General features: G+C 48.8%; 3 protein-coding genes across 4 annotated transcripts; 2 read left to right on the top strand and 1 right to left on the bottom strand.

Annotated features, from left to right (window-relative positions):
* The first annotated feature begins 5965 nt into the window (after positions 1–5965).
* ALG1 (ALG1 chitobiosyldiphosphodolichol beta-mannosyltransferase) lies at positions 5966–15053 on the top strand. The gene is made up of 13 exons (XM_041462379.1): positions 5966–6171; positions 6245–6322; positions 7396–7499; positions 7959–8107; positions 8607–8696; positions 9325–9435; positions 10280–10395; positions 11286–11324; positions 11895–11954; positions 12655–12765; positions 13672–13786; positions 14494–14569; positions 14859–15053. Exons 1-13 carry the CDS (start codon positions 6108–6110, stop codon positions 14991–14993), a joined length of 1248 nt encoding a protein of 415 aa, XP_041318313.1. The 5' UTR covers positions 5966–6107; the 3' UTR covers positions 14994–15053.
* A 593-nt stretch (positions 15054–15646) lies between these two features.
* On the bottom strand, positions 15647–22343 carry EEF2KMT (eukaryotic elongation factor 2 lysine methyltransferase). The gene is made up of 8 exons (XM_041462380.1): positions 22209–22343; positions 22072–22134; positions 21284–21364; positions 20987–21091; positions 20671–20804; positions 19175–19482; positions 18108–18257; positions 15647–17378 (listed from the first exon to the last, which is right to left on the bottom strand). The coding sequence occupies exons 1-8, from the start codon at positions 22290–22292 to the stop codon at positions 17278–17280; spliced, it is 1026 nt and encodes a 341-aa protein (XP_041318314.1). The 5' UTR covers positions 22293–22343; the 3' UTR covers positions 15647–17277.
* A 986-nt stretch (positions 22344–23329) lies between these two features.
* On the top strand, positions 23330–25797 carry NDUFB6 (NADH:ubiquinone oxidoreductase subunit B6). Of its 2 annotated transcripts, XM_041462382.1 has the most exons (4): positions 23337–23604; positions 23680–23772; positions 24472–24516; positions 25645–25797. In XM_041462382.1, the coding sequence occupies exons 1-4, from the start codon at positions 23425–23427 to the stop codon at positions 25711–25713; spliced, it is 387 nt and encodes a 128-aa protein (XP_041318316.1). In that variant the 5' UTR covers positions 23337–23424; the 3' UTR covers positions 25714–25797. The 2 variants fall into 2 exon arrangements, with proteins under 2 accessions (XP_041318317.1, XP_041318316.1); XM_041462383.1 differs by lacking the exon at positions 23680–23772 and having other exon boundaries at positions 23330–23604.
* Positions 25798–27137: the final 1340 nt, after the last annotated feature.

Genomic DNA, 27137 nt, shown 5'->3' on the forward strand with positions numbered 1-27137 from the left:
GGGACACGGGCCGGGACCGGGACAGCTCCCACCGGGACACGGGCCGGGACCGGGACAGCTCCCACCGGGACACGGGCCGGGACCGGGACAGCTCCCACCGGGACACGGGCCGGGACCGGGACAGCTCCCACCGGGACACGGGCCGGAACCGGGACAGCTCCCACTGGGACACGGGCCGGGACCGGGACAGCTCCCACCGGGACACGGGCCGGAACCGGGACAGCTCCCACCGGGACAGCTCCCACCGGGACTGCTCCCACCGGGACACGGGCCGGAACCGGGACAGCTCCCACTGGGACACGGGCCGGGACCGGGACAGCTCCCACCGGGACACGGGCCGGAACCGGGACAGCTCCCACTGGGACACGGGCCGGGACCGGGACAGCTCCCACCGGGACACGGGCCGGAACCGGGACAGCTCCCACCGGGACAGCTCCCACCGGGACTGCTCCCACCGGGACACGGGCCGGAACCGGGCTCCGAGGGTCCGGCTCTTTCTCCACAGCGCCTCTGACACTCGGGTGTCACGGACAGCACAGCACCTACGGCCCTCACAGCCACTCCAGATCCATCACCCCCTCTCAGAGGATTAAGACTGTGTCTGTTTTCCAGAGGGGAAAAATAGCTACACTGAGGGAATGGTGGTACATTGAGGCAGCTCTGGGTTATCCTGAATCTAACTTACAGAATCATGGAATGTTTTGTGCTAGAAGGGACCTTGAAGCTCATCCCATCCCACCCCTGCCATGGCAGGGACACCTTCCACTGTCCCAGGCTGCTCCAAGCCCCAAAGTCCAACCTGGCCCTGGACACTGCCAGGGATCCAGGGGCAGCCACAGCTGCTCTGGGCACCCTGTGCCAGGGCCTGCCCACCCTGCCAGGGAACAATTCCTTCCCAATATCCCATCCATCCCTGCCCTCTGGCAGTGGGAAGCCATTTCCCTTGGCCTATCAACACATTTTTTATCAGTGTTTATATTGCTGGAGTGGAATTTAATGGGGTGATAGTGACACTCAGCCTGCTCAGAGAGAGGGCAGGCAGCAGCTTGGTTTACTCAACGAGCAGTAATTATGTCCGTGTTTGCCCATAGTAGCAAAACTCTTTACTAAGGTATTCGAGGACTGAGGTATTCAAGGAGACAAATTCCTCCACTCTCAGCCTGTGGGCCACTTGCAGCAGTGGCTCTGCCCACCTCAGACATGGAGCAGGTTCTCCACAGGCCACATTCCCTTCTGGAGGGGATGGGGAGCCTTGGACTCACAGCGTTCCCCTTGTCTTAGCACATTGTCAACATCCCTCCCCAGCTCTGTTCGGGCCTTGGTTCCATAAATGAGGTGGTACAAGGAAGGACAGGAACCACCCTGTGCTCTGGGCACCAGGGCTGTGGAGCCACAACCTTGACACTGTACTGCAGGAGAAGAGCCCAGTGTTTCCATAGCCAGTGGATTATTCCTCAGCTTTCCCAGGATAAGCACACCTGTTTCGGGTAAATAAATGTTCTGCTGTCTCAGGTGTCTTGCAGGTGGGAAAAAAGAGTTTCATATCACAAATTAACCAGAAAACTCCCTTAGGACAAGCCAGTGCATTAAAAGATCTTAGCTAATGGGTTATTATGCCTCCAGTTTTATTCAGCCATGGAGAACTGCAGATGTCCTGCTTGTGTTTCCAGCTGGAAACAAGCTGTCAAGTGGAACTCCAGGGTGGCCTAAAGGGGGTTTTCATGGTCTAAACTCAGCTCTACATAAAGCATGAGTAGAGCACTCAAGTTTGTGCTTGGTCTTTTACTCAAACAGCTTCACCTTCTCACAGAGATCTTCATGCATTAAGGGTTCCACTGGGAGGCTTCCACCCAGTTCCCAAACTCACCCGGTCTTTTCCATGGCTTACATGAGAGCCTGGAATCACAACATGCAGTGGAGGATCCACGGGCCAAAAGTCACCTTTGGAAATCCACAGGGAGCACAAACCTCTTCCAAACTGGAATGAAAAACAAAGCAGTATTTGAAAAAGGAATAGTCTCTCCTTTCCATATAGTGCCTTTGCTTTTCAGTTTACTTTCCTCTCTAAAGCAGCTCCTTCTACCTAATTAATATTAAGTGGAGTACAAGTGACTTGTTTTTCCAGAATTGCTCAGAGGAAAGGGTGGCACTGCCAGAATTCCAGTGTTTGTTTTGCAGTGACACATGATTTCCCCACTAATTGAGATAACTACCTGTTGTTAAAGATAACCAGTCTCCATTCCAGGTTGTGTCACAACCGCATTCATGTCCCCAAAATGCAGGGTCTAAAGTACATGTGTGTGCACGGGCTGGGAAAACACCTTGTGACCACACTGAGCTTTGGTATGAAGACACAACCCCAGCCCTAGCTGAAGCCTTAGTCTAAGTCAGGCTCTAAGTGAGAATATCTCTGTTTTATCCACCCAGTGGAGGTCAGCCAGTGGATGTTTCTTTCTGTTATCAGAGTGAATATCATGAGAAAAGTGTGCATACTGATGTCTAGATCTAATACTAATTCCAATTATATATTGGAATATAAGGCAGCTGTTCTTCTGTCTTGAGCCTCAAGTTCAGTTCAGCTCTGAAAATTTGGGCATGACTGCAATTAGGAAGTATTTTATCCTTTTCCTGCAATTTGAAAATTTTGTGTTGTGAAAAAAAAACTTTTGCTAATTTGAATTTCCCTCTGGTTATCAGCTATATGGCTGATAACCACACTGGCTTTGCTTTTCCTGATTATCTCCCTTCTTCCTCTTCTATGCCCTGGGAGGAATAAAAAATGTATTTCTATAACCTAAACCTGTACCTGCCTGAAAAGCTGTCTAAGCCAATACAAACCATTCAGGGAAAACTGTCTTTGGGAAGTTATGTAAAAATTTCCTAGGTCACCTCTTTTACCTTCACTCCTTCCTCATGGATTTTTTGGGTGAGTAGAAAATGAATAAAGCAGATAAAAAGCAGCTGGTGAGGTTAAAAGGCAGCAACTGCAAGAAGGGTGCAGAGTTTGGAGTTCTTGAGGAGAAAGGAGCATTAAAAAGTGTCTTTTTGTGCAATGGGTTGGAATGAGACGATCTTTAAGGTCCTTTGCAATCCAAACTCTTCATTGATTCTGTGATCCTGTGCCATTTTCCCTTCCGACAGGAAGGTTGGAAGGCCTGGTGAAAAGTTTATGGGAAACAGCTGACATTAGATGAGGTAAAGCAGGTGCAGGTACTAAACAATAACATTAATTTAGTATTTCAGACCATGGGGATTGCTAGAGGAACACTAGGGCCAGTCCTCCCTTCACACAGCACAGGCTTTTCATCTCCAAGGCAAAGCCCGGGGTGTCCCAGCGGCCCTGGGCTCAGTGCTGGGCCACCTGCAGTGGCATTTCAGGCCACCTGGAATAGCTTCCAAATTGAGGCTATTCTGCAGCCAGCTCCTTTCATCTCCACTGTGGCAGGGGTTGTGCTTTAGAAATGGAGCAAAAAGAGAACAAACACAAGAAGCAAATTGCCTTGCTGTTAAAAATGGCCATAATTTATTCCTCATGATATAGCATGGTGCCAGTGCTCAGATCCCTTTGGAGTACCCTGCAGTGCAGGTGTGATTGGTGCAAATACTTGTTACTGGGATATTCCATGTTATTTTTTCAGTACAAATTTAAAAAAAAAAAAAAAAAAGAAAAAATAAGTGGGTTTTAAAAGCTTCAGCTACATATATCATGTGGCTATAAGAGTAACCAGGGTAGCAGCAGGCTGTCATGAGATTTGCTTGAGACCTTTGAATTAGAGACTTCTGGGATGAGGGAAGTTCCATTTGTGAGAGGGATTTTGGCTGGTCTGTCTCTGTTTATTGCACTCATAGCAATCCATCGAGGGCAGGAGGACTGGGATGGAGCTAAACAGGCTGTTTCTAGGGTAAGTGCAAACAGCTTTTCCAAACTTTCTGAAATGGTCAGGAAGAAGAGACAGGAAAAAGCTTTTGTAAAACAGAACTGCTATTCAATACATATGAAAAATTCTCTAGGCAGAGATCAGCAGTCTCTGAAAATGCATTTCTCTCAAGTGTATCCCTGTTCTCAGAGCCTCAGCCAGAAGAGATGACTGCACCTTATTTATTTTTCTCCAGCTAAGTGCTCTGAGGATTGCATAGGTCAAAAGGACTTTTATTGCAACTCTACCTTCATAAACTAAAAGTCACCACATCCCTAAAGCTGAAACACTTGTAATGTTAAGTACTTTGATAACCTGCCAGAAAATACAGCTGTATGGATTTGGGGTGTTATGCCTGATAGCCTGCAAGAATCCAGCAGTCCTTCATTCCATTGCAGCCAGGATATCTGCACTTTACTCAAGGAAGTAAACAGAAAAGCAATTTGCATTTTGCATAGAAGTGGTACGCAGCAAGGAGCTGTCAGGTGAGATAGGAGGGACTGAAACGAGGGATTCCCACAAGATCAGGCCTCCCACAGGTTGGGATGAGTGTGTGTGTCTGCCACAGGTCTGTGTGTGTAATAGCAGGGTGGGATGTGGGGCTTTTCTTGAGGAAGCCTTGGATCCCCAGGGAATGGGCACAGCCCCGAGGCTGCCAGAGCTCCAGGAGCGCTTGGACAGGGCTGCCAGGGATGCCCAGGGTGGGATTGTTGGGGTGTCTGTGCAGGGCCAGGAGCTGGACTGGGTGATCCCTGTGGGTCCCTTCCCACTCAGAAGATTCTCTGATTCCATGCTTTGTCAGTAGAAAAACATGCATTCTGAGCAGAATCTTTGAGCAAACATTCCAGGCTTTATTTTTTGTGGAACCAGTCTGCCCATACTTGTAATTAGTTATATGTTTTAAAAGGGAACAATGGCTTCATTGTTACCACCTAGTGCTGTTTGGCAATATGGAGAGTTGCACTGGAAATGCAACATCTGGCACCTGCCTTTGTCAAAGGGGGCAAAGAAACACTGGATGGGGAGCCACAAGGATCTGCAGAGACAATCGTGGAATTGTGACATTTCCTGGTTGGGAAGAGTCTCACAGGGATCGTCCAGTCCAGCTCCTGGCCCTCCACAGACACCCCAGCAATCCCACCCTGGGCATCCCTGGCAGCGCTGTCCAAGCACTCCTGGAGCTCTGGCAGCCTCGGGGCTGTGCCCATTCCCTGGGGAACCTGGGCAGTGCCCAGCACCCTCTGGGGGAGGAACCTTTCCTGATATCCAACCTAAACCTGCCCTGGCACAGCTCCAGCCATTCCTTTGGGTCTTGTCCCTGGTCACCAACATCTTTCATTTGTGCCTTTATCCCTGTTTGTAGTGAAGAAATACCATTTGTTCTCTGCATTCTGTGACAATCCTCTTGGCTTCTTGACCAGTACAACTGACTTAGTTTTAAACTTTTGTACAACTTAATGATTCTTTCAATGTGGTCTTCAGTCACTTCCATGGCGCCAAGGTAACGTGGCAAATGTTTCTGTCGGCAGGCTTCTGTTTGTTCTGTAATTCCACCAGAAAACAGGGATCAGCAAGCTGAAAATAGATGGAAATTGTTTATTAGGTGCACATGAGAAACCAGAGGGATGCAGGTGTTGAAAGGCTTTAGTACCTAGTAGGATCAGGGATTGCGACAACAAAGTGAGGGATAGCACAGAAATATGTGGAGTACTAACTCAGATCCAGAGAAGATCTAGCTAGAATTTAACTGAATTCAAACTAAGGAAAAGCACACGCATTGGATGGTAATGGGGCTGCGCTGAAATCACACCTGATTTAGAGATACTGTAAAATTTACCCGGAAATCCCACACTGCGGACGAATGTCCAGTGCCGCTGTGATTAATTAAGGCCCCTCTATGCTGTAATTAATTAATCATTCTCTCGGTAATTGCCAGTCCCGCGGCCTGCCCGGGGTCCCCTCAGAGCGCGGCACCTCCGCGCCGCCAGGGGGCGCGCGGGACGCGCCTTTCCCGCCTTGCGGCGCTCAAAGATGGCGGCAGCGGCGCCGTGGCCGGGGCTGTGGGCGGTGGGGACGGGCGCGGCGGCGGCGGCTCTGCTGTTCCTGCTGTTGTGGCGGCGAAGGCGGCGGGCGGGCGGCGCGGGCCGGGTGTGCGTGGCCGTGCTGGGGGACCTGGGCCGCAGCCCGCGGATGCAGTACCACGCGTTGGCGCTGGCCCGGCACGGGCGCGAGGTCGCGCTGCTGGGCTACCTCCGTGAGTGAGGGGCCGCCGGGGCCGCGGGGCCGGGCGGGGCGGCCGCGCCGCTGACCGCGCTCTCCCCCCGCAGAGACCCGGCCGCACCGGGACGTGCTGCGCTGCCAGAACATCCGGCTGGTGCCCGTGGCGGAGCTGAGCGGGCTGCGAGGTGCGTGCGGACCGGGCCGGGCCGGGGAGCCGAGGAACGGCGGGAACCGGGGACCATAAAGAGCCCGCAGCGCGTGCGGGTCCGGCCCCGCCGCACGCACAGCTCCGCACCTTATCTGCCTTTAAACAGGAGCCGCTGGAGTTAAACACCTGCCGGTACACTGGTGCTGTTCGCGTGCACAGTGAAATGTGGAAATGATTTTCGTTCTACCTTTCTCCCCCACCTTGTGTTTGGCCCTGTTGCCCAGAGCAGCTGTGGCTGCCCCTGGATCCCTGGCAGTGCCCAAGGCCAGGCTTGAGGGGCTTGGAGCAGCCTGGGACAGTGGAATGTGTTCCTGCCATGGCAGGGGGTGGAATGGGATGAGCCTTAAGGTCCCTTCCAGCCAAACCCATTCCACGAGTGTAGGATTTCTTTCCATGCAAAATACAGAATGAGAACTTGTGGGGATGAGGAAATGTTTACTTAGCTTTACAGTGGTCATAAAATCACAAAGGTTGGAAAAGCCCTCTAAGAACATTGAGTTCAACCATTCCCCCAGCACTGCCAAGGCCACCTCTGACCCATGTCCCCAAGTGCCATATCCACTTTTAAATCCCTCCAGGGATGGGGACCCCATCACTGCCCTGTGCAGCTGTGCCACTGCCTGACCACCCTTTCTGCGAAGAAAGGTTTCCAATATCCAGCCTAAACCTCTCCTGGCACAGCCTGGGGCCGTTCCCACTCCCTGGGAGCAGAGCCCGACCCCCCTGGCTGTCCCCTCCTGTCAGGAGTTGTGCAGAGCCACAAGGTCCCCCCTGAGCCTCCTTTTCTCCAGGCTGAGCCCCTTTCCATCCAGCCTGTCCAGATCCCTCTGCAGAGCCTTCCTACCCTCAAGCACATTGACACTCTCACCCAGCTTGGTGCCATCTCCAAACCTGCTGAGGGTGCACTCAATCACTTACCCAGGTCATTGGTAAAGTGTGTCCATTTTCATGCTATTCTGACCCTGTCCCTGCGGAGCTGGCTGGTTCTGATGTTCACATTTCTGTGGGGAGAGCTGTAATACTCATACCTGTTTTTCTGTTACTTTGCAGTGGGGCCAAAGCTTTTTCAGTATGTCCTGAAGGTGCTTGTGCAGTCAGTGCAGTTACTGTACACATTGCTGAGGATAGATCAGCCATCCTATATTCTTCTTCAGGTATGTTTTGTGTGGGACTAATTTCAGTACAAATAAATGGTGCTATAATACAGGGTGGTTTTAGCCATTTCAGACATTGTTCTAATTGTTTCAGAGCTGAGCTGGCCTCATCAGTGGTGTAAACCTGTATCCAGGTATTTTTTGGCTCTGAACTCTTATTAGTCTGTTAACAAGTTTTCCCTTCCCATTAGTTGGGCTTTCAAACTTCATTGCCATGGGTAGCAGTAAAGAATAAATCTTACTGGAAATGTTGGTGTGTTTACTGGAGGAGAATTTTGATCTTGATCCAGGGTTAAATTTGAAGTACCTGCCAGTGTTCATAAGTGAATACAAACAGTCTCTGTTCATGAAGCTCCTTTGAGGTGATGGAACTTCCATTTGGTTTTTTGTTTCTGGTAGTTGCTTTGTGTTTGTCACTTGGTCACAGCCTGATGCTATTTTGGTTTTGTTTTTGAGCAGAACCCCCCAGGCTTACCCAGTATAGCTGTTGCCTGGGTGGCAGGGCTGTGGTGGGGGAGCAAACTCATCATTGATTGGCACAACTATGGGTACACCATCATGAGCCTGAGTCACGGGAGGAGCCACCCACTGGTCCTGATTGCAAAATGGTTTGTGCAGTCATTCCTGCTCTTTATAAATGATGTGCCTTGGTGAATTCAGAATGGAGGTCAGTGGGGAGGATATAATTGGCACAGGGAGGGGTTTCTGGGCTTTGCTGTGTGAAACTGGTTTCTGTTCTGCAGCTGCTTTGTTGAACACGTGGGAGGGGGTTGCAGGAATTGGGCAGGTTGCTTTTACCTACCTATGCAAATGTTGATCTTGTTATTGGAATTTCTTTATATGTCCTGGGTTTTTATTCTCTAATGCTGCTTTACACTCCAGCTCTTATTTGAACAGCTCCTTGCTGAATATAATTGGTTTATGTGTAATTAAAGGCTTTAAAGGCTTTGGAGAGTAGGAGTCCATCAAAAATTGCCAGTCAAATTTCAGTTCTGGGGGTAATTGGGTTTCTTTGGGTTTTGTTTGGCTTTCATCAAGCATGGGCACTGGGAAGAGTTGCTGCAATTGCCTGCCTGTGGTTTCTGACCAATATTCCATTTTTGTCAGGTATGAAAAGCTTTTTGGGCGCTTGTCTGACTATAACCTGTGTGTCACTGATGCCATGAAGAAAGATCTCTGGGTGAATTTCAGGATAAAGTAAGTCATGTGCCTCCATTTAGTGTGTGTGTGCTAAGTAAATGAAAGAACAGATCCCTGAGGATTCAGAGGGATCTTACAAAAGCAGCTCTCCTGAGCTCATCCATCACCACTGAAACACATCAGCTCAGTTTTGTGATGGGCCAGTGTAGTGTGGGCATTCAGGAATCTTCATCATCCTTCTAAACTAACACCCCACTGACTGAGGTGGCAGTCCAGGAGCCATGGAAGTTTGCTGCAGGTTGCCTGTGGAGCCAGAGAGGGACAGGTATCACTGGGATTTGAGCAATTCCTCTGGCCTGCCAGCTTATCTTGAGGGCTTCAAGATCAGAGTTGCTCAGGGGCAGTAATGGAGTAAGTCTGAAAATCAGGACAGTGATGTCTGCAGTTTTTACAGGTGCATTTCACCCCTAGAATAAGCACACAGGAAAGGGGTTCTTTGTTACTTGTGCCCACCTTGGTGTGTTCCAGCAAACTTCCAGAATACAGGAAGAGTCAAAAAATGAATTACTTTGCTGTATTGATTTAGTTAATTTTTCTCTGATTACATTGTTTCAGCCTGCCACTGTACCATGTGCATGTTGTTACCTCTGTATCTTATTTAAGCTGCACGTTTCTTTCCTGCCAGGGCTGTAACTTTGTATGACAAACCAGCATCTTATTTTAAGGAAACACCTTTAGACCTCCAACACAACTTGTTCATGAAACTTGCCAAGGACTATGAGCCCTTCAAACCACGGTATGTGCAAGTGCAGCTGCCCTGCAGTCCTTAACCAGGGCACATGGAGTTAAGTTGGCTTAAGTCACCAAAATACTTGTGTGGAGTATTCTGACCCCCAGCAGGCACAGGGGGCACTGAGGTGCCTTAGTTGTCACTAGGAGAGGCCAGAAGAAGTGAGATGATTGAGCTGTGGTAACAGAAGTAGAAGAAGTGTTTTGTTTCTAAAGAAGTTGGCATAAGCACTGAGGCAATCTGTCATGAGTGTCTGGGGTGGAGCTCTGCAGGTCTGCTTCCCACTGACCCACACTGCAGTGCTTGGGTGCTTCCTTAATAGCATCCCTTCCTTAATTACTGTAAAGAGCCTTCAGGATCTTGATCCAAGGGTTAAACACTTCCCCCTGGCAGTGCAGGATGTCACCTGCAGCAGATGTACCAGGGAGCTGACTTCACCAAACTAAGGCGTGCAAAAGAAGTGAAATCCACATGATTTCATGTGCATGGTGGGGTTTTTTGGAAATGCCCAACTCAGAATGTGTAGGTTCTGAGTTTAGTTGAATAAATGTGCTGTTGGCCTCCATGCTGTGGTAAGCGTGAGACAGACTGTGGAAAGGGAGGCTGACTCTGCTCAGCCTGTGAAGGAAAACATTTGGTTGGAAAGTGGAATTGTGCCTGTAGCAGCAGGAGAGAGGGGAAAATTGCCTGCCCTGTCCTGGAATTCTGTCATGTAGCGATTCTGTTTCTAGACAAGTTGAGCAGCAAATCTGAAGCCAAATGTGTGGAAATTGGTGCCAGTTAAGCAGAGTGCTCCCTGCTGCTGCTGGCTGTGTGCAGCTCTGCTCAGGAAGTTGTTTCCATAGTACAGAGCTGTCAGTCCCAGCGCCGACAGATCGGCCTTCACGGAGAGGGATGGCAGCAGCGGGAGCGTGGTGAAGCCCAGGGGCCGGCCAGCCCTTCTCATCAGCAGCACCAGCTGGACAGGTTGGGAATCACTTGTATTTTCCATGTCAAATAGGGCTGTTTGTACTTTCTCACACTTGAAGTTATGTTTGTCCTTTGTTTTCCTGGGAGAATTGAACACAAGGTGTGTATGATGCAACTAAATGTTGTGTAACTTGAATAATACTACAAAGGAATGATTTTTTTGAAGTTGTATTTTAATTATAGAGCTCATCTTTAAGAATGATTAAAAGAGGTTTCCTATTTGTTTGGGTTTTTTTTTTTTTTTTAGCTTGCATTGTAGACATACAGTCTTGCATGGTGGTGTAAAACAGATGAAGAAACTCAAATATTTACTCCTTACTGAGCACCCTGCACCCTGAAGGTGTCTCTGCCATGGCAGGGGGCTGGGATGAGCTGAGCTTTAAGGTCCCATCCAACCCAAACCAATTTGTGATTCCACGATTTCTGATGATGTTTATTACATAATTATGTACATATTTTCCCTCTGTATGAGAGACTGGAAACAAATCCATTGCCAGTGACCAGGGGCAGGATTGTCTTTGTCTTTGAATAATCAGGGCAGTTTTTACACTTAATTCTCATTTTCAGAAACTAGAAAATTTTAACTTGATAGCTTCAAAGATGTACAGTATTTGTAGCTGGTTTGTCTGTCATGTTGCCAACAAGGGAAATAAATAAACACTGTGTATAGTTATGGACTTTTATTTCTGAAAATAAACTAGGGGATTTTTAATGGCACATTTTAGTAAATAGTAACCTTTAAGTACAGACTATGTACTTAACCTTTGAGTACATGGTATGTGTTTAAATTGTGTAGGTGAAGGTGAGGAAAATCTCAATTGTTATTTAAAGTCAAAAATTAAAAGTGGTAGAAATACGAATGTTACTAATAAAGCCTTCTCTTTCAGAGGATGAAGACTTCTCAGTTCTTTTAAGAGCTTTAGAAGGTTGGTATGAAGGAATTGATCTCACTCTTTCAAAGAGGTCTTGGTGTGGGCACTTAAGAAGGGTTTTGCTAAAGAGCAATGCTTCTATATTCAGGTGAAAATGCAGTTGTATTTGATTAATTAGCACTAATTTCAGATTAGTAATTGAAATACAGCAGTGCAACATCTGAATTCAATTAGAGGAGTTGTCAGGAAGAGTTAAATCTCTCACTGGCTCCTAAACTGCAGTTTTATTTTCTGAGTTATTACATCTACTCTCCACAGGTATCTGCTAATGGGAAGGGAGGGAATGCTTTGTCTTATCTTGTAGACTTTGCAGCTGCAATTTTAAATTGATCTATTGAAGCAACTGACTGGGGAGCAGTTGAAGAAATGCTTCATGCATAAACAGCCTGATTTATTTCTGGAGAAGTCTGTAAATGTTAACATTGCTGGAGTTACTGCTGTGTTACTCATGCACGCTTGTAAGAAAATTGCTTGTAGTGGGAAGCTCAATAATTAATGCACTGTCACTCTTCAGCCAAGCACCCTGAGCTTTGTCAGCTCTGACCAGTGTTTTACCTTCTCCAGATTACGAGAGGTTTATCGAGGAGGGAGCCGAGCTTCCAGCTTTAGTGTGTGTGATAACAGGTGAGAATGTTGGTGTTACAATTCTTCAGAAGGTTTAGTTGTTACTTTTGTTCTCTGCTGACTCTTCTTTGCTGGTGGGAGAGAGGAGGGACTGTTGCCTTGGTGTTGGTTATCAGGACAGTGATTTATAGCTGAGTTATTGCACCATCCACCAGTTATGGCACATCCTTGAAGAACCTCCCTGTCTGCTCCAGCTCTGCACGAAAAACAGTTTAAGGTCAATGTTGAGATGATGCTGCAAAAGCAGCGTCAGGGGAAGCAGCCTTAAGCTGTGCCAGGGGAGGTTTAGACTGGATATTGGGAGAATTCCTTCATGGAAAGGGGGGTCAGGCAGAGGCACAGCTGCCCAGGGCAGTGGTGTCCCCATCCCTGGGGGAATTGAAAGCCCTGTGGGTGTGGCATTCAGGGTGTGGGTCAGTGTTGGCCCTGGCAGTGCTGGGGAGCACTGATTGAGAGGGCTTTTCCAACCTTAAAAACTCCATGACTCTGCATTGATGGGAAACTAATTGAAATACTGAGTAAGAGAAGTCCGTGTGCACGTTGCTTTCAAGGGAACTTAAGATTTTTCATGTCTTTTTAGGGTAGCACAAGTGTTGTATCATGTTTGTGCACCTGATCCAACAGGAGCTTGTATTTCACAGACCACACTCTTCTCAGTCATTTTGATAAAACATTTTTTTTTTCCTGTTTTTTCACACAGGAAAAGGACCTCTAAAAGATTATTACAATGGACTGATCCAAAACCTGCACTTTAGGCACATCCAGATCTGTACGCCGTGGCTGGAGGCTGAGGATTACCCTCTTCTGCTTGGTAAATAGTGGGTGATGGAAAAGGCTGCAGGATGTGTGGGAAACAACTCAGCACAGTTGCAGGGGGCTGATGCAGGCTGGGAGAATATAGTCAGGAATGTTGCTGGTTAGTGACAGGATATTCATGGATTTGACTCATTCCAGCAAAGCTGCTGAATTCCTCTGGCTGGCTTTTCCCGGATTTCCCAAGAAGTAGCTGTGCTGTTTCAGCCTGTTTTTGCACTCTTTTTTTCTTCCAGCTGTGCTGAAATACAGATGCCTGTGCATGTTCTAAATTATTTTCAGGGTCACTCTAGTAAATGAAATGAAAAAATGGTTGGCTGAGCAACCAAAAGTAGCTGAAATTCTAAATAAAGATGTCATTGGAATGTTATTCCCTCAGCATCTTCATTACAACAGCATAAAGTCAGAGCAATAGAGTTATAAAATTCATATTCAATGTGATCTTCATTTTGCAGGGTTAGAGCCTGACAATTTATGTGGCTGTAAAACACTGTTTATTTGGTTCTTTTAGAATAATAAACATAATGTCTGTAAAATCACACTATAATTCCTCTGTTTGAGCTGACTTCAGCTGGGAGAGGTCACTAGTGAGGTCACAGTGTATACTGATGGGATTTTCCTTTACTTACCCATTTTTAGCAGATTAAGAAGCAGAAAGGCTATTTTAAGAGACATAAAACTTCAAAATCCCCTTTAATTTAACATGCACTCACTATTTTTCTAAAACATAACTAATTTTGAATCCCAGAACACGTGTGCTTTATTTTTTTCCCTGATTGCTTGAAATTGTGTCTGGGTAGTTGACAGTTTCACTTGCACCATCCAAAGCAGCACAAAAAGGAAGGTTTGCAGGAGGACAGAGGAGCTGCTTTCAGAGTGCAGACTGTGTTGTGTTGGATTTCAGGCTCAGCAGACCTGGGGGTGTGTCTCCACAAATCCTCCAGTGGTTTGGATTTGCCCATGAAGGTGGTCGATATGTTTGGCTGCTGTTTACCTGTGTGTGCAATACATTTTGAATGGTAAGAGCTTCTTCTCCTACAGCTCAAGGCAATCACATAAAACAATATTCTTACAAAGCCAGAGTTCAGCAGCTACTGCAGGAATTCAGTGAGATTGCTGCATTTTGCCAGTTTTAAAATTAAGTAAGATAGAAATCAAGGTTGGTTTAAGTTTAAAAGTTAATGCTAGTTTCTACAAAATTGGGAGCATTTAATGCAAGCACTTCCCTTTAAAAATCCCTGTATTCCATTGTTTCCATATATTTAATTTTAAAAAATCTTTCTTCTGCATAGATATACCTGTTCAGTGAAAGGCTGAGTGTAGGCATGGGCATTATTGGAATTTATGGTCCTTTGGGAAAACAGTAGCTTTATAAAAGAAGATAAAACTCCTGTGAAGATTTCACGATGGACCATGTACAGATTTTCCTTGTGGAAAAAAAAAAAATCTAGTTTTAAAGTAGATCATTGCTCTGGTTTTTAATGGATGTCCAGATGAGTGGCACAAAGACAGAATGAGGGCCCTTTGGTACAGTTGTGGTAGATTTAGTCTGACATAGAAAGGAGAAGTCTTTAACTGTTTAAAACTGCCTGTTTAACTCCTGTTTAACTGTGGGGGATAATGACACAGATACCCTGGTTTGGTCCCTTGGATGTCACTGGGCAACAGTGTAAATGTCCCACTCACTGCTTTCTGCCTCAGTTCTCCTTCTGTGGCTTTTTTTCAGTTTACATGAACTGGTGAAGCACAATGAGAACGGTCTGATATTCAGGGACTCGCAGGAACTTGCAAAACAGCTGAAGGTAAAGGCTCTGACTGATTTCTGTCCCCCCAGAAATAACCCCAGAGGTGCCACTATGTGAGCATTCTCACAAGGCACTACCTGGCCTGGTGAGCATTGTTTGCCTCACTTCTGTTTAAATGAGGACTCGAAGCTGGAAAAAGCATTTCAAATTCTGTCCTTGTTCTCTCTTCATTGGCCCACACCCCAGAACTGCAGCTGTAGTTGAGGGTTAACAGTGGGGAGGCTGGAATGAGCTTGAAATGGAACATGATAGTTATTTTTCTGTGGTTTTGCTTTTTAAATTACAGATGCTTTTCTTGGATTTCCCTAGCCTGGAAGGGAAACTTCCCAGCTTCCGAGAGACCCTGCGAGTGTCCCAGCAGCTGCGCTGGGAGCAGAGCTGGGACCAGACTGTCCTTCCCTTGCTGGGCAACAAAGAGTGACTGGGGGAAGGAGGGTGTCAAACACATTCCTGCAGCTGCAGGGATCTGGGAAACAGTGAATAAACTTTGTATTGTCTGTACTTACAGTTTCTAACTCCTTTGTCTTGGCTCTCACACTCTTCCTTTACAGTTTCAGCTTCCTGGGTGAGTAGGAGGTGCTGAGGCTGTTTGTTGTGTGAGAGCCTGTGCTGCTTAAAGGGCCCTTTTTGGTGAAGATCCTTGAATAGAGATAGAAACTATTACCAGCTTCACCTCCTGTACAGTCAGCACTTTAGCAGGTGATTTGGGTATGGTTTATTTAACACATGGCAGATGTTTGTCATTTGAGTTGTTTCATTTCAGCTGGTCAATTTGATGGCCAGTAATTTCCCAAGCACTGAATATCCTCCTGCATAGTTTTATTGGGACAGAACCATTTTATTTCCAAGTTGTTTTTCCTTTTGGCAGTGTGTGCAAGAGTGTGGAAGCACAGCACTGGTGTGTGACAGCTTTACTGGGCACTTAGAGCAAAGCAGAGCTTGCAGAGAATTGTTCTCCCTGTACTCTGAAATGAATGTGCCCGTTTACCTTGGGAAAGAACATCAAATTCATCTCTTCTTGAACAGATGAACAGAAAAGGGAAAAATAAACCCAAAACACATGAACAAAGTATGTATAACTTAGTCAAAAGGCACTTTGCTTTGTGAGTGCTTGCTCAGGTACAACCTTCAGCTTTTTATTAAGCTCAGTATTCACATGCAAGCATAATGCTTACAAGATTTTTTTCATCACCTTTTTGATGATAAAATGTCATCATCACATGTCAGTCATTGGTAAATGTACTTGGCTTGGACTGTGTTTACTGCTCCTCAGAGCTCCTGCTTCAGGGTGGGAGGTGAGGACAGTGGGTTCTGCACCAACAGTTTTAAACTCTGACTGAATAACTGTTGAATATCTGCTTTTGTCAAAAGAGAAAAGGTGAAAGGGTCAAGTTGCTTTACTGCAGGAATTTGGCAAAACCTCCAGCTTACTGATTGAAGAATGATCCATGAACATTGATTTGCCAATTTTTTGGTGGTTTTTTTTCCTGTTTTCAGGTAAAATCCTGTCTAGAGGTTTGGCCATTCCTGTGCACATGGAGGTAAATTAGGCACTTCTCTAGTTAAACCGTAATGCAAAAAGCTTTAGAGAGGTTTCCTCTTCATGTAATAGAACTTTTTAGATCCAAAATGAGCTCTGTACAGAACCTTTGTCTTGAATTTTGTGTAAGGGGAGATAAAGGAGCTCCTGTGTGGGCTGCCAGTTTGTGTTTACTCTGGAAATAACACCTTTCAGTTCTTTCTTTTTGGGGACAGGGAGCCAAAACCTGGGCTGGGTTATTTCTGCTTGATCCCAGCAGTCATGGTCTCCTTTAGCTTGAAGAATAAGAAGATTCTTCAGGTTCCAAGTTAGGTATCATCAGTTTTCTCTCCATTGCTACAGAAGGAGGAGGTTGAAGTTTTTTCATTTCATTTTAAGTAGTTTTTAATAGAGAAAAGGAAGCTAAAAGAGAAGAATGGGCATCACTTTGATTTTTGTTTCAGGACCAATGCTGCCCGACAGGAGAGTGATTAATGGATGATGAGAAGTTTCAGAGCAGGGGAGCTCAGTCCTTCCTCTTTGTAGGATACCTGGAACACTGCTATGGAGAGTGATTCCTTTTTCATTCCCAGCAGCCACTGTGGAAGTGGCTGTGAGAGAAGGGGACATCAATTCTGACTTGTCATCACTGCAGAGTAAAGATGCACCTGATTTACAGCAGAGTCATCCTGGGACACAACTACAGCAACTGGTCACTGTTTATTGGGGGCTTTTAAGCTAACCCAAACTGCAAGTATACACAGACATAAACCACCAGGGTAGACAACTACAGCTGTTTTTAAAACCAAAACCCATTGATTACTCTGAAACATTGCTTTGCTCCCTTGTCTGTGGGAGATCCTCATCCTGTGATCTGCAGGTTGTCCCAAATGCTTACAATTCACAACACAGTTGGGAAAAAACCCTGTTTGAACTCTGCTGTCTTCTACAGAATCCAAGTGAAGTGTGATTGGGGTTTTTGGTTTCTGTTGCTTGAGGTTCAGTCACTTCCCAGGGGCAGCTGCAGGCTTGGATCCATGAGGGGAATTAGAGGAAGGAAGGAAGGAAGGACTCCATGTGTCTGTCCAGCTGTATCCTCAGAACCTCGTTTCCAGAATTCAGGATAATCTTGTTACAAGGCTGAGGCAGCTCCTGTTGGTCTCAAAATGCCAGTTGTTTGCCAAGCCTATATAAATAGCTGTAGAATAGTCACATCTGGCTGCACATCATAGAGAAAATTCCAGCTGCTGTGGGCTGGAATCACCTGCCACCTGATCCCAGCTTTATCTGTGAAGAGAAACACTGGGAATCATATTTATGCCTAATAAAAGGAAGAGCAAAAGTTGCATGATAAGTTCTGTAAGAAGAGATCTTTAGCATGCTGTGATTGTCAGGCAAATGCTTATGAGTGCTTTTTTTTAAATCCCATTAATGCCTCTGCTGAAGGCTCAGTGTCACTTTGTGAATTAAGCAGAATTTCACAGAATATCCTGAGCTGAAGGAATCCACAGGGATCATCAGGTCCAGTTGGTGAACACCAGCTGAACAGCAAAGACACTGCAAAAGATAAGCTTTAGAAGTTTCTATGAAGAAAAATCCCCAAATCTCTATTTTATTTAATCTCTAGTTGGGGGTTTTTGTCAAAAGATAAAAGATGAAAATAGAGTCAAGGCAAAGAACAGGTAAGGTAAGATAAAGGGTTTAGGTAGCATCTCAGGCGTTATCACTGACAGCACTGATGGCTCCCTCCTGTAAGCTTAACCCTCTTTTTATTTTCCTATCGGCACCACACTTCCAAATCATCCCTCACAGATGTGAGCTGTGATAGCCAGGATGTACCTAAAGGTGAGTTCCAAGCTCCTCATGAAATCCCTGTGCAAAAGCTACTGCTCTTAAATCCAGCTCTAGGATAAGATCCTGCTCTTGGAAAATGCTCCTGCTCCTCTCTACCACAGGACAATGGGGAAAGAGGCAAAAAGGCAAAACTCCTGAACCCTGGATGGAACAGGCACCCACCCAGCTCAGCCTGGAAGAGCTGAAACGTGTCTGGATTTCGGATTGTGGAGGCAATGAACACCTCAGGAGCTTTCCTGCCTGCTCTGGAGGTGGAGAGTTTCTGTAGCATCCCAACGAGGGCTAAAATTATCTCAGGATCATACACCACATCTACAAAAAAAAAAAAAAAAGAAGAAAAAAAAAGAAACATACAATATTTATTGAGAATTGAGCAAAAACCAGAATGAAAACTGCAAAGCAGAAATAAAATCTTCACAGTGCAGGAGAATATTGACATTCTATGGGCTATGCCTTCATCACTAAAAATCAGTGCTCCTTTTAGTAAATGGATTGTCAGATATTTTATTTAAGCCCATCCTAAGGGAGGCAGCAGAACCACCGAGTGTTGGTGCTCTGTTCCCACTGCCCTTGGCAAAACAAACCTGCCTGGTTAGATAGCAGTGGTTTAGAGGCTGGTGCCAAGGACTTGCAGAAGTTTTCATCTGGAGTCATTCCCTGGAGAGCAGAAATGGTGGTGAGAGGTCAGGGAACACCAAGGGGAGCGGAATGCAGATGCTCAGGGGGGCTGTTTCCTAGACAGAGGTGTGCAGGTGTGTGTTCCACTGCAGTTATTCGTGCTGCAGTGTGCTAAGGGCACATCCTGCTGCAGCGAGTAACAGCAAATGGCACAGAGATGTCAGTTCTTGCCTTCAGAGTCCAGCTGGGGCTGGTTTGGGCACTGAGCAGGGTCACTGGCATTAGGCACCATGCAGTGACTTCATTTTCTAGAATTCCCATTCACTGCATCCTGTGATACCTGGGATGCTAGAGTCATTTTTGCACCTGGATTCTCAGGTTTTTCTTTGCAAAGCTCCAAATCAGGGTGTAAGACCTACGGCTGACACATTCTGCTCTCACTAGGCATCACCACCATCGTCCTACTGACACTATGGCTGAATTCTTTATGAAACTCCCTCTGAATTTATACACAGACAAGTACAAAACAAGTCTGTAGTTGGCTGTTATTATTCTGTTGCTCCTCAGGAGGCTGCCAGGGTTGCTGAGCCTGCTCTCTGTGGGTGCCATACCTGCTGCAATGACAACATCAGCTCTGAGAGCCAGCAATTGTTTTTCTGTCACTGAGCCCCAGTCAAGCTCAGCAACAATCACTTTTGGGTTTTGGCAGTTCTGTCCTTGCACCTCCTGTCCTTGGGGCTCTGTTTGGATGCTCCAGGTCACGTCAGGCTCTGGGGTGAAGCCATTCAGCTGGATGTTTTCCCCCAGCTGTCTGAGAACACGGGGGTGGCAGTCACTGAATATGAATGTCCTGGGCTGGCAGGTCTTGCAGATGGCAATTCCAGTGAAGCCAATCCCACTCCCCAATTCCAGGACTGTCCTGAGGGTAATGGAGTAAAAAGTACTATCAGGACTCTGCATTGAGTTAGAAATCAAAACATTCTAAATGTAACTAAAGGCAAAATCAGTTCCAGATGATTACAATAATTTTTGAGTGAACCATCCACAATCTAACCTCTGTCCCAAGCAACTGGAGGGTGGGGAATAACTGAGAGTGGAAGTGTCAGCATAAAATTAATTAGCTGAAATGCTGATTTCTGTAAGGCACAAAGCATTCCCATCACAGGGATGAGAGACATTCCCACCTGGCTTTAGCCATCTGCAGCACAGTTGTTTCCACCTGAGCTGGCTCTCCAGTTTTTAGTCAGTGGAGAGAAGCAGACACTGAGCAGTACAGCTCCTTCCCCTGTGAGCTTAACTATTATTAAATTATCTTTCCTCAAAAGTCCTTGCTCATCTTGACTGCTTATAAATAAAGTAAAAATGATGTGATCAGAACTGCACACTAATCATCTAACATAGATAATCCTTGGTGAATCCTATCATGGAGTGAAAGTCATTAGTTAAATTACTGAAAACTGAACAGCTGACCTCACAGAGCAGGTCAGACTGCACAGTGCAAGGGTTTGATCCCAAACCATGTCATAAATCAGGTCCTCTTCTGGGTTAAAGTTTAGCAGAACAGACAAGAGCAGCAATTACTCAGCAGCAAAAGGGTGTAATTTCAGTTATTTTGGGTGCATAGCCTGTTATGAAATACTTCTGTTATTAAATTACAGTTGTGTAGCTCACAGTATCAGAAGGTTGGAGCCCCTCTGCTCTGGAGCCAGGCTGGCAGAGCTGGGGGTGCTCCCCTGGAGAGGAGAAGGCTCCAGGGACACCTCAGAGCCCCTTGCAGGGCCTAAAGGGGCTCCAGGAGAGCTGGAGAGGGACTTTGCAGTGCCAAGACTGGTAACGGCTTCCCGCTGCCAGAGGGCAGAGCTGGATGGGATACTGGGAAGGAATTGTTCCCTGGCAGGGTGGGCAGGCCCTGGCACAGGGTGCCCAGAGCAGCTGTGGCTGCCCCTGGATCCCTGGCAGTGCCCAAGGCCAGGCTGGATGGGGCTTGGAGCAGCCTGGGACAGTGGGAGGTGTCCCTGCTCATGGAATGATGTCCCTTCCCAGCCAAAGCACTGTGGGATCCTGCAGGAATGAGCAGCTCTCTGGTGCAGCCCTGCTGCTGCCATACCTGCCCCTGAAGAGGCCGGGGTTCTGCAGTGCCCACTGGGCCAGCAGCAGGGCAGCCTCCCACGTGAGCAGCCCCGTGGTGCCCCCGCAGATCAGCGCTGTGCTCTCGCAGAGGCTCACACTGTCCCCCGAGGGCTGCAGGACACAGGAGGGCAAAGATTCATCAGCACACACCATGATTTAGAGTTTACAATCAACAGGAGCACCTGGAAAAAGGCAGGAAGCACTCCAGGCTTCAGGGTGGGTGTTTTTAAAGCCAATTATTGCTTAGTTTGGTGAGTAAATGTGGTTTAGAACAGTGCAGTGTCAGTTTTTACCAGTAAGTAGCTTTTGTAACAGTGAGTACATTCTTCTTCTTCTTTTAGAACATCTGCCAGTGCTTCATAGAGTTCATCCAGGGGTTCAGCTGCTGTGGATTCAAGCTGTGGGGGAGGAGAACAGGGCAGCTCTGGGCATCACATTGTCATGAAAGGCAAAACAACTGCACTCTAAGCCCCATTTCAGTACAGTGTATTTACACTGAACGTTGTGGTTGGTTATTACATGAGGTATCCTCAAGGGGGATAAAAAAAGGAGAAAAACAAGTGAAAAATAAAGTGAAAAGCAAGAGGTACCTTTTTGATGAGCTCAGTCAGGAAGCATCTCCTGTACTTGGCCGAAGGGGGATATTTCACACACAGAGGGTGAAGAATTGTCTACAATGAGAAGAGCCATGGAAACCAATTACCCAGGGCAGGGTTTAGGAAAGGCATTAAGGACCACAGGAGGACCATTAATTGGGTCTGGGTGCCATGAAATGCTTTGGAATTTAGTCTGTACAAGAGATGCTAAGAAATTGAAATTGAATAAGAAATTGAATAAGAAATTGAATAAGAAATTGAATAAGAAATTGAATAAGAAATTGAATAAGAAATTGAATAAGAAATTTAAATGGGATGATTTCTGACAGGTGTGTGAGCTTACAGAACTGTGGGCACAGATTTCTTACTTTCTGTGGCAACAAAAATAACCACTTTTCAATAGAGCAAAGAGGAAAATAGAGTGAAAATAATCCAATTTACTCTCCTCCTTCTTTTGCTCTTCTCTTCTTTCCGTTTTGGTTTGCTGCCTGATTTGTGATCTCCATCCCCAGGGACAGTTTAGGCATTCCCTGTATCCCGAACATCCAGGAACGGCTGCGCTGACTGCGCCATTCACCACATCAGTGCTCTGGCGGGTCTCAGTTTTGATCTAAGAACACCCAAATACCGGGCAAAGAAGGAAACCTGCAGTTCTGCGGGGCCTAACGAAACACGGCGACACCGGATCACCAACCCCGTGTTCCTGAGCGGTTCCGGCGGCTTTGGAACGCGCGCTGGCCCCGCCGCTGATGGCACGGGGGTGACTCCGAGCCGCCCCTCACCTTGTGCAGAATATCCGCCAGCAGCGCGGAGTCCGGCGCAGTCCGCAGGCTTTGTTCGAGTTCCTAGAACAGGATAAATAAATAATAAATAACCAACGCCGCGGTACCGCCTCCCCCCCCGCCCGGCCCCTCCGTACCGGCCAGGGCAGCGAGCTGAGCGGCCGCGCCGCCAGGAACCGGCGCTGGAAGCGCAGAGCCAGCCCCGGCCGCGGCTCGGCCATGGCCCCGCAGCGCACGGCCGGGCCCGGCAGGCCGCGCTCACCGGAGCAGGAACCGCCCCGAGGGCGGAGCGGCACCGCCCCGCGGGGCCCGGGCACGGAGCGCCAGAGCGGGGATCGAACCCGCGACCCCCGGACACGGCTCCCCTCACCGAGCTGCCCGGGCCGCAAGGGGGCGCCACGGCCCCGCTGCCCGAGCGGGAACGGAGAGAGCGGGAAAGACCGGGATCCGGGAATCACACACCGGGATCCGGGAATCACACACCCGGATCCGGGAATCAGACACCGGGATCGGGAATCACACACCGGGACCGGGAATCACACACCGGGATCCGGGAATCACACACCGGGACCGGGAATCACACACCGGGACCGGGAATCACACACCGGGAACCGGGAATCACACACCGGGATCATGGAAACATTGGGATCAGGGGAACATCGAGATCATGGAACACTGGAATCGGGAAAACGTGGAATCACTGGATCAATGAATCACTGGGATCATAAGAATTATGGAAACATTGTAATTATGGAATCATGGAATCACTGGAAACATGGAAACACAGAATCACAGAATACTGGAATAATGGAATCAGAGGGATCATGGAAGGGTTTGACTGGGAAGGGTCATTAGGGACCATCCCACCCCTGCCATGGCAGGGACACCTCCCACTGTCCCAGGCTGCTCCAAGCCCTGCCCAGCCTGGCCTTGGGCACTGCCAGGGATCCAGGGGCAGCCACAGCTGCTCTGGGCACCCTGTGCCAGGGCCTGCCCACCCTGCCAGGGAACAATTCCTTCCCAGTATCCCATCCAGCCCTGCCCTCTGGCAGTGGAAGCCATTCCCTGTGTCCTGTTGCAAGTAACACTTGTCCCATCTGTCCCGTCAGTTCCCTGCGGGCACTGGAAGAGGCCACAGCCGCGTCCCCCGGGGCTGTCCTTTCCCCAGACACGCCCGGTTCCCTGGGCTCCCCTCACGGCACAGCCGCCACAGCCCCACCATCACCTCGGCGGCCTTGCCTGGAACGTCACAACCGCGCGCCCCGTGACGTCACCGCCGCGCGCCGCGGCGAAGGACACGGCGCCCGAACGGGACCGGAGCGGAGCGGCGCGAGCCGAGCGGGCTGAGGCGCCATGAGCGGCCCCGCGCAGGATGAGAAGCTGCGGGTGCAGCAGCTCCGCGCCCTGCGGCGCCGCTGGCTGCGGGACCAGGAGCTGAGCCCGCGGGAGCCCGTCCTGCCGCCGCGGAAGCTCGGGCCCGTGGCCGCCTTCTGGGAGAGCTTCCTGCGGCCCGGGGATCCCTGGCGGCAACAGGTGAGCGGCGGGACGCGGGCACCGCGCGGCCTTTCCTGGGCCGCTGGCCCGGCCTGACCGTCCCTGTGCCCGCAGGTGCACAACTTCTACCAGAGCGGCCGCTTCGTCATGCTGCGGGTGCTGCTCCCCGCCTGGGCCATCACCTACTACCTGAAGTACCACGTCCGGGTGCGTGCGGGCCCGGCGGGGTGAAGGGAATGCCCGGGAAGGGGCGGGGGGGATAAAGCGGGGAGTGGTCCCACACCGGTTGTGTGAGTGCGCTGCTCACATTCATTTGCAGATGAAGGTTATTCTCCCGTGGCCTGTTCACCGCTTGTGTTGCCTTGCTGCGGTAGCACTTACATATAAATTTAGTGTGGTACTTCATCACAAAGAATCACCCCTTGTGAGCCCCCACCTGCAGAGCTGCCCCAGCTCTGGGGCCCAACAGCAGCAGGACCTGGAGCTGCTGGAGACAGTCCAGGGGAGCCCATAGAGACACCCCAAGGGCTGGAGCCCCTCTGCTCTGGAGCCAGGCTGGCCTTCCAACCAAAACCGTTCCATGATTTATGGCAGTGTCCAGCTTCTCATGTGTTTTAAGCAGAAAAGCTGTATCTGAACTGTTCCTGTCCTGCAGGGACAGCCCTGGGAATAACCAGGGCAGCAGTTGGTGTCGGGAGGGAAAGGGGCCAGCCCTGCCCTCCCTGGCAGGTGTGACTGTTGCAGCCTCAGGTATTTCTCTAGTAGTGGAAGGTTTAACAAGACTTGTGCTTAGCACAGTTTCGATCCCGGAAGGGTCATGGTGCCCATTTTGAACATCCTTTGTGCTTCCTCCAAGTAACTAACACTGTTCTCTTTGCCCTTTCCCTGTTCTCCCCCTGCTTCCAGAAATCGCCGCACGGTGTGGTTGTGACAAACCCACGGATATTCCCAGTAAGTCTCTCATGTCCTGTCTATCTTCCAGCTGTGTCACACAGACAGGAAGGGGTTTCCAGGGAGCTTTGTGCAGCACCTGGGAAATGTCTAGCGAGGACTTTCCCAAGGGATGTACTGGGTCCTGTGGGCAGCACAGGAACAATGGGTTTGGGCACTTTCATCTTGTCCTCAGTCCCTGTTTCGGTGTTACCTCTCTGTAGCACCTGGCTGTCAGAGCCTGGCTGGTGCTGCCCATCCTGGGTGGAAAATACAGACATTCCCTCTGGGAATGGGTGTTCAAAGCCCCAGTGATTATTAACACATGGAATCATGCAGGAGTGGCTCTGCTTCTCCTCCTTGTCAGCCCTGAGAATGTTGGTTCTGGCTTGGTCCCAGTTGTCCCTGAAGGTCACCCACACTCGGGTGTCCCCAAAGAGTGTGTCACCTCAGCTTGGGACAAGTTTCATGAAGCAGAGAGTGCCCCATTGTTTGGTCTTTTCTGCTTTCAGAACAGAAAGAACACCACTGAGCTGTTACTGATTGGTGTAACAAGTCAGAGGGCAAATATTCCTACAGAAGATCAGCTCTGCCCTTTCTGACTGCTGCCCATTTTTGGCATAACACCTCCTAATCATGCTCTGTCTAAAATAAAATTATAAAATATTCCATCCCAAACAACCACAAAGCAACATGCTGAAGGTCAAGCTGTTGGCCTCTGTCTTCAGCCTAATTTTTCAGTCAAGTTAGGTCAGCTCAGCAGGCCAAGACTGTGCCTGGAGCTGGAACAAGTGGCACTGGGGCAGCAGGTTGATTTTTGAGGGATTCCATGGCTCTCCATGGGCTCTGGGCTGTGGGTTTGGACTCACTGATCACTGCTGGAGGGGATTATGCAGTGCTCCAAGTCAAAACAGGCTCAAAATGTGTGGCTTCTGTTCTGTAGTAAAAGCAAGGGGTAAAGCAAATACAGGCTCCAGGTAATTTTGCTGTGATGTTATTCCAGCATTCTGGGGATGTTGGGGGAATGAGAGTGTTCTGAGTGACTTGTCTTGCCTGTAAGTGGGGACAGTTGCAGGTTCCCTGAAGGAAGGCTGTGCAGGGAAGAGTCTGGATGCCACAGGGAATGCTCACCATGCTCTCATCCCACAGGGGGACAGGATTTTAGAGACTGGAGAGATCATGCCACCCCTGAAAGACGAGCACCACAGGCACCACTGATGGCTAGGAGCCCATTTCCTCTGTGGGTGAACGTGGCCAGAGCTGCACCTGCTGTGTCTCTTCCATAAAAGAGTCTTCACTCTGCATTGTCTCAGCTCCTCTGTCATTTACTGTCTCCTTAGTCTGTGTCATTCCAGGTGTTCCTCCTGTGGGAGTTCATTATTGCTGGATCCTGGGGATGTCCAAGGCCCTTACCTCTCAGTGAGACCCGGCAGAAGGACAATGTGGGCCTTGGGGTCATGAGGGAGGCACTCTGGATCCCAGGGGTTTGGGAGCAGGCTGCTCCAAGGAGCAGAGCACTTGGTCTCACACACACACTTGGTCTCGTCTCCCACTCTACCAAATCCTTTCTGACAGAATTCCAGTGAAAATGTATCTTCCACCTATGTCATCCCACCTCTCTGCCTAGGGAGGGTGGCAGAAGAGGCATTGCTGCCAAAAACCCTTTTTACCACTCTTCCCTCTGCCTTCAGCCCTTTCTGAGGAAGAGTTTTCCAACCTCCACATACGTGGGGCACTTTGTACTGGGAAGACTGATCTCTTAAAGAGCAGTGATCCCTGTGAATCCCTTCCAACCTGACATATTCTATGATTAGAATCATAGAATATGTCTAATCATAGTAGCTTTAGTAGCTACTTTGGGGATAGGAATGGTTAAACCAGTAATCCAAAGGGTAACCTGGGTGGCTGTGACAGAATCCCCTCTTGGAGCCATGAGAGACCAGCCCAGCCAGTGTGTGTGAGGAGCAGGGGACAGCTCAGAGCCCCTGTGCTGTGTCTGGGGACAGCCAGACCCCTCATAATGGCTCTGGTAGGGACTTGAACCATCAGGGCCATGGCAAACACGGGGAAAACTGCCCAGCAGTCAAAGGAGATGAGGGAGGCTGTGGAGGCCAGGCCCTTGCCAAAGCCACATCCCTTTCTTTCCTTGGGTTAATGGTGACTCAGGGTGGGACAGCAAGAGGGGAATGAAGTGGTGGGGCAGTAGGATCCTCTGGGTCATCACTGGGGGAGGCTGGGGGTCACTGAGGGGGCAGGAGAGTGAGCAGGGGCTGTTGGGGAGCACTGGGAAAGTAGAGAGCCAAGGGTGAGCCTGGGTGTTGAGGGGTGGTGGGGTTGGTAGAGGGGCTGCAGGGGAGTGAGACTTGTCCTTCCCAAGGCCATGGGGGTCCCTGTCACCACCCCAAGGTGTGCCCAAGGGCCACAGCATGCCCACCCCCCTGGCCAGTGACCTGGGGAGGCCTTCCCTCCCTGGCATCCCCTAACATCTCCACCCCACTGATGGCAGCTGGAGTACCCCAAATCTCCAAGGTCCCTGTGCGCTTGTGCAATGCTTGCAAGGAACTGCGGACTGTGACATCTCCTGGGGACACTGCACACCAGGGGGATGCCTGATACTCCCAGATTCCCCCAAGAAGGCCCTG

The sequence above is a fragment of the Pyrgilauda ruficollis genome, unplaced genomic scaffold, assembly GCF_017590135.1.
Source record: "Pyrgilauda ruficollis isolate IOZ18807 unplaced genomic scaffold, ASM1759013v1 scaffold16, whole genome shotgun sequence".
NCBI lineage: Eukaryota > Metazoa > Chordata > Aves > Passeriformes > Passeridae > Pyrgilauda > Pyrgilauda ruficollis.

What these genes read in the sequence shown, in the direction of transcription:
- ALG1 (XM_041462379.1), top strand. Translation starts at nt 6,108, where the DNA reads ATGCAGTACCACGCGTTGGCGCTGGCCCGGCACGGGCGCGAGGTCGCG. An exon ending in CGCGCTGCTGGGCTACCTCC is followed by an intron (nt 6,172 to 6,244) that starts GTGAGTGAGGGG and finishes CTCCCCCCGCAG; the next exon opens with AGACCCGGCCGCACCGGGAC. An exon ending in TATGAGCCCTTCAAACCACG is followed by an intron (nt 9,436 to 10,279) that starts GTATGTGCAAGT and finishes TCCATAGTACAG; the next exon opens with AGCTGTCAGTCCCAGCGCCG.
- EEF2KMT (XM_041462380.1), bottom strand. Translation starts at nt 22,292, where the DNA reads ATGGCCGAGCCGCGGCCGGGGCTGGCTCTGCGCTTCCAGCGCCGGTTC. An exon ending in TCAGCTCGCTGCCCTGGCCG is followed by an intron (nt 22,135 to 22,208) that starts GTACGGAGGGGC and finishes ATCCTGTTCTAG; the next exon opens with GAACTCGAACAAAGCCTGCG. An exon ending in GCTCTTCCAGGCTGAGCTGG is followed by an intron (nt 17,379 to 18,107) that starts GTGGGTGCCTGT and finishes TTCTCTTCACAG; the next exon opens with ATAAAGCTGGGATCAGGTGG.
- NDUFB6 (XM_041462382.1), top strand. Translation starts at nt 23,425, where the DNA reads ATGAGCGGCCCCGCGCAGGATGAGAAGCTGCGGGTGCAGCAGCTCCGC. An exon ending in ACCTGAAGTACCACGTCCGG is followed by an intron (nt 23,773 to 24,471) that starts GTGCGTGCGGGC and finishes CCCTGCTTCCAG; the next exon opens with AAATCGCCGCACGGTGTGGT. An exon ending in CAAACCCACGGATATTCCCA is followed by an intron (nt 24,517 to 25,644) that starts GTAAGTCTCTCA and finishes CTCATCCCACAG; the next exon opens with GGGGACAGGATTTTAGAGAC.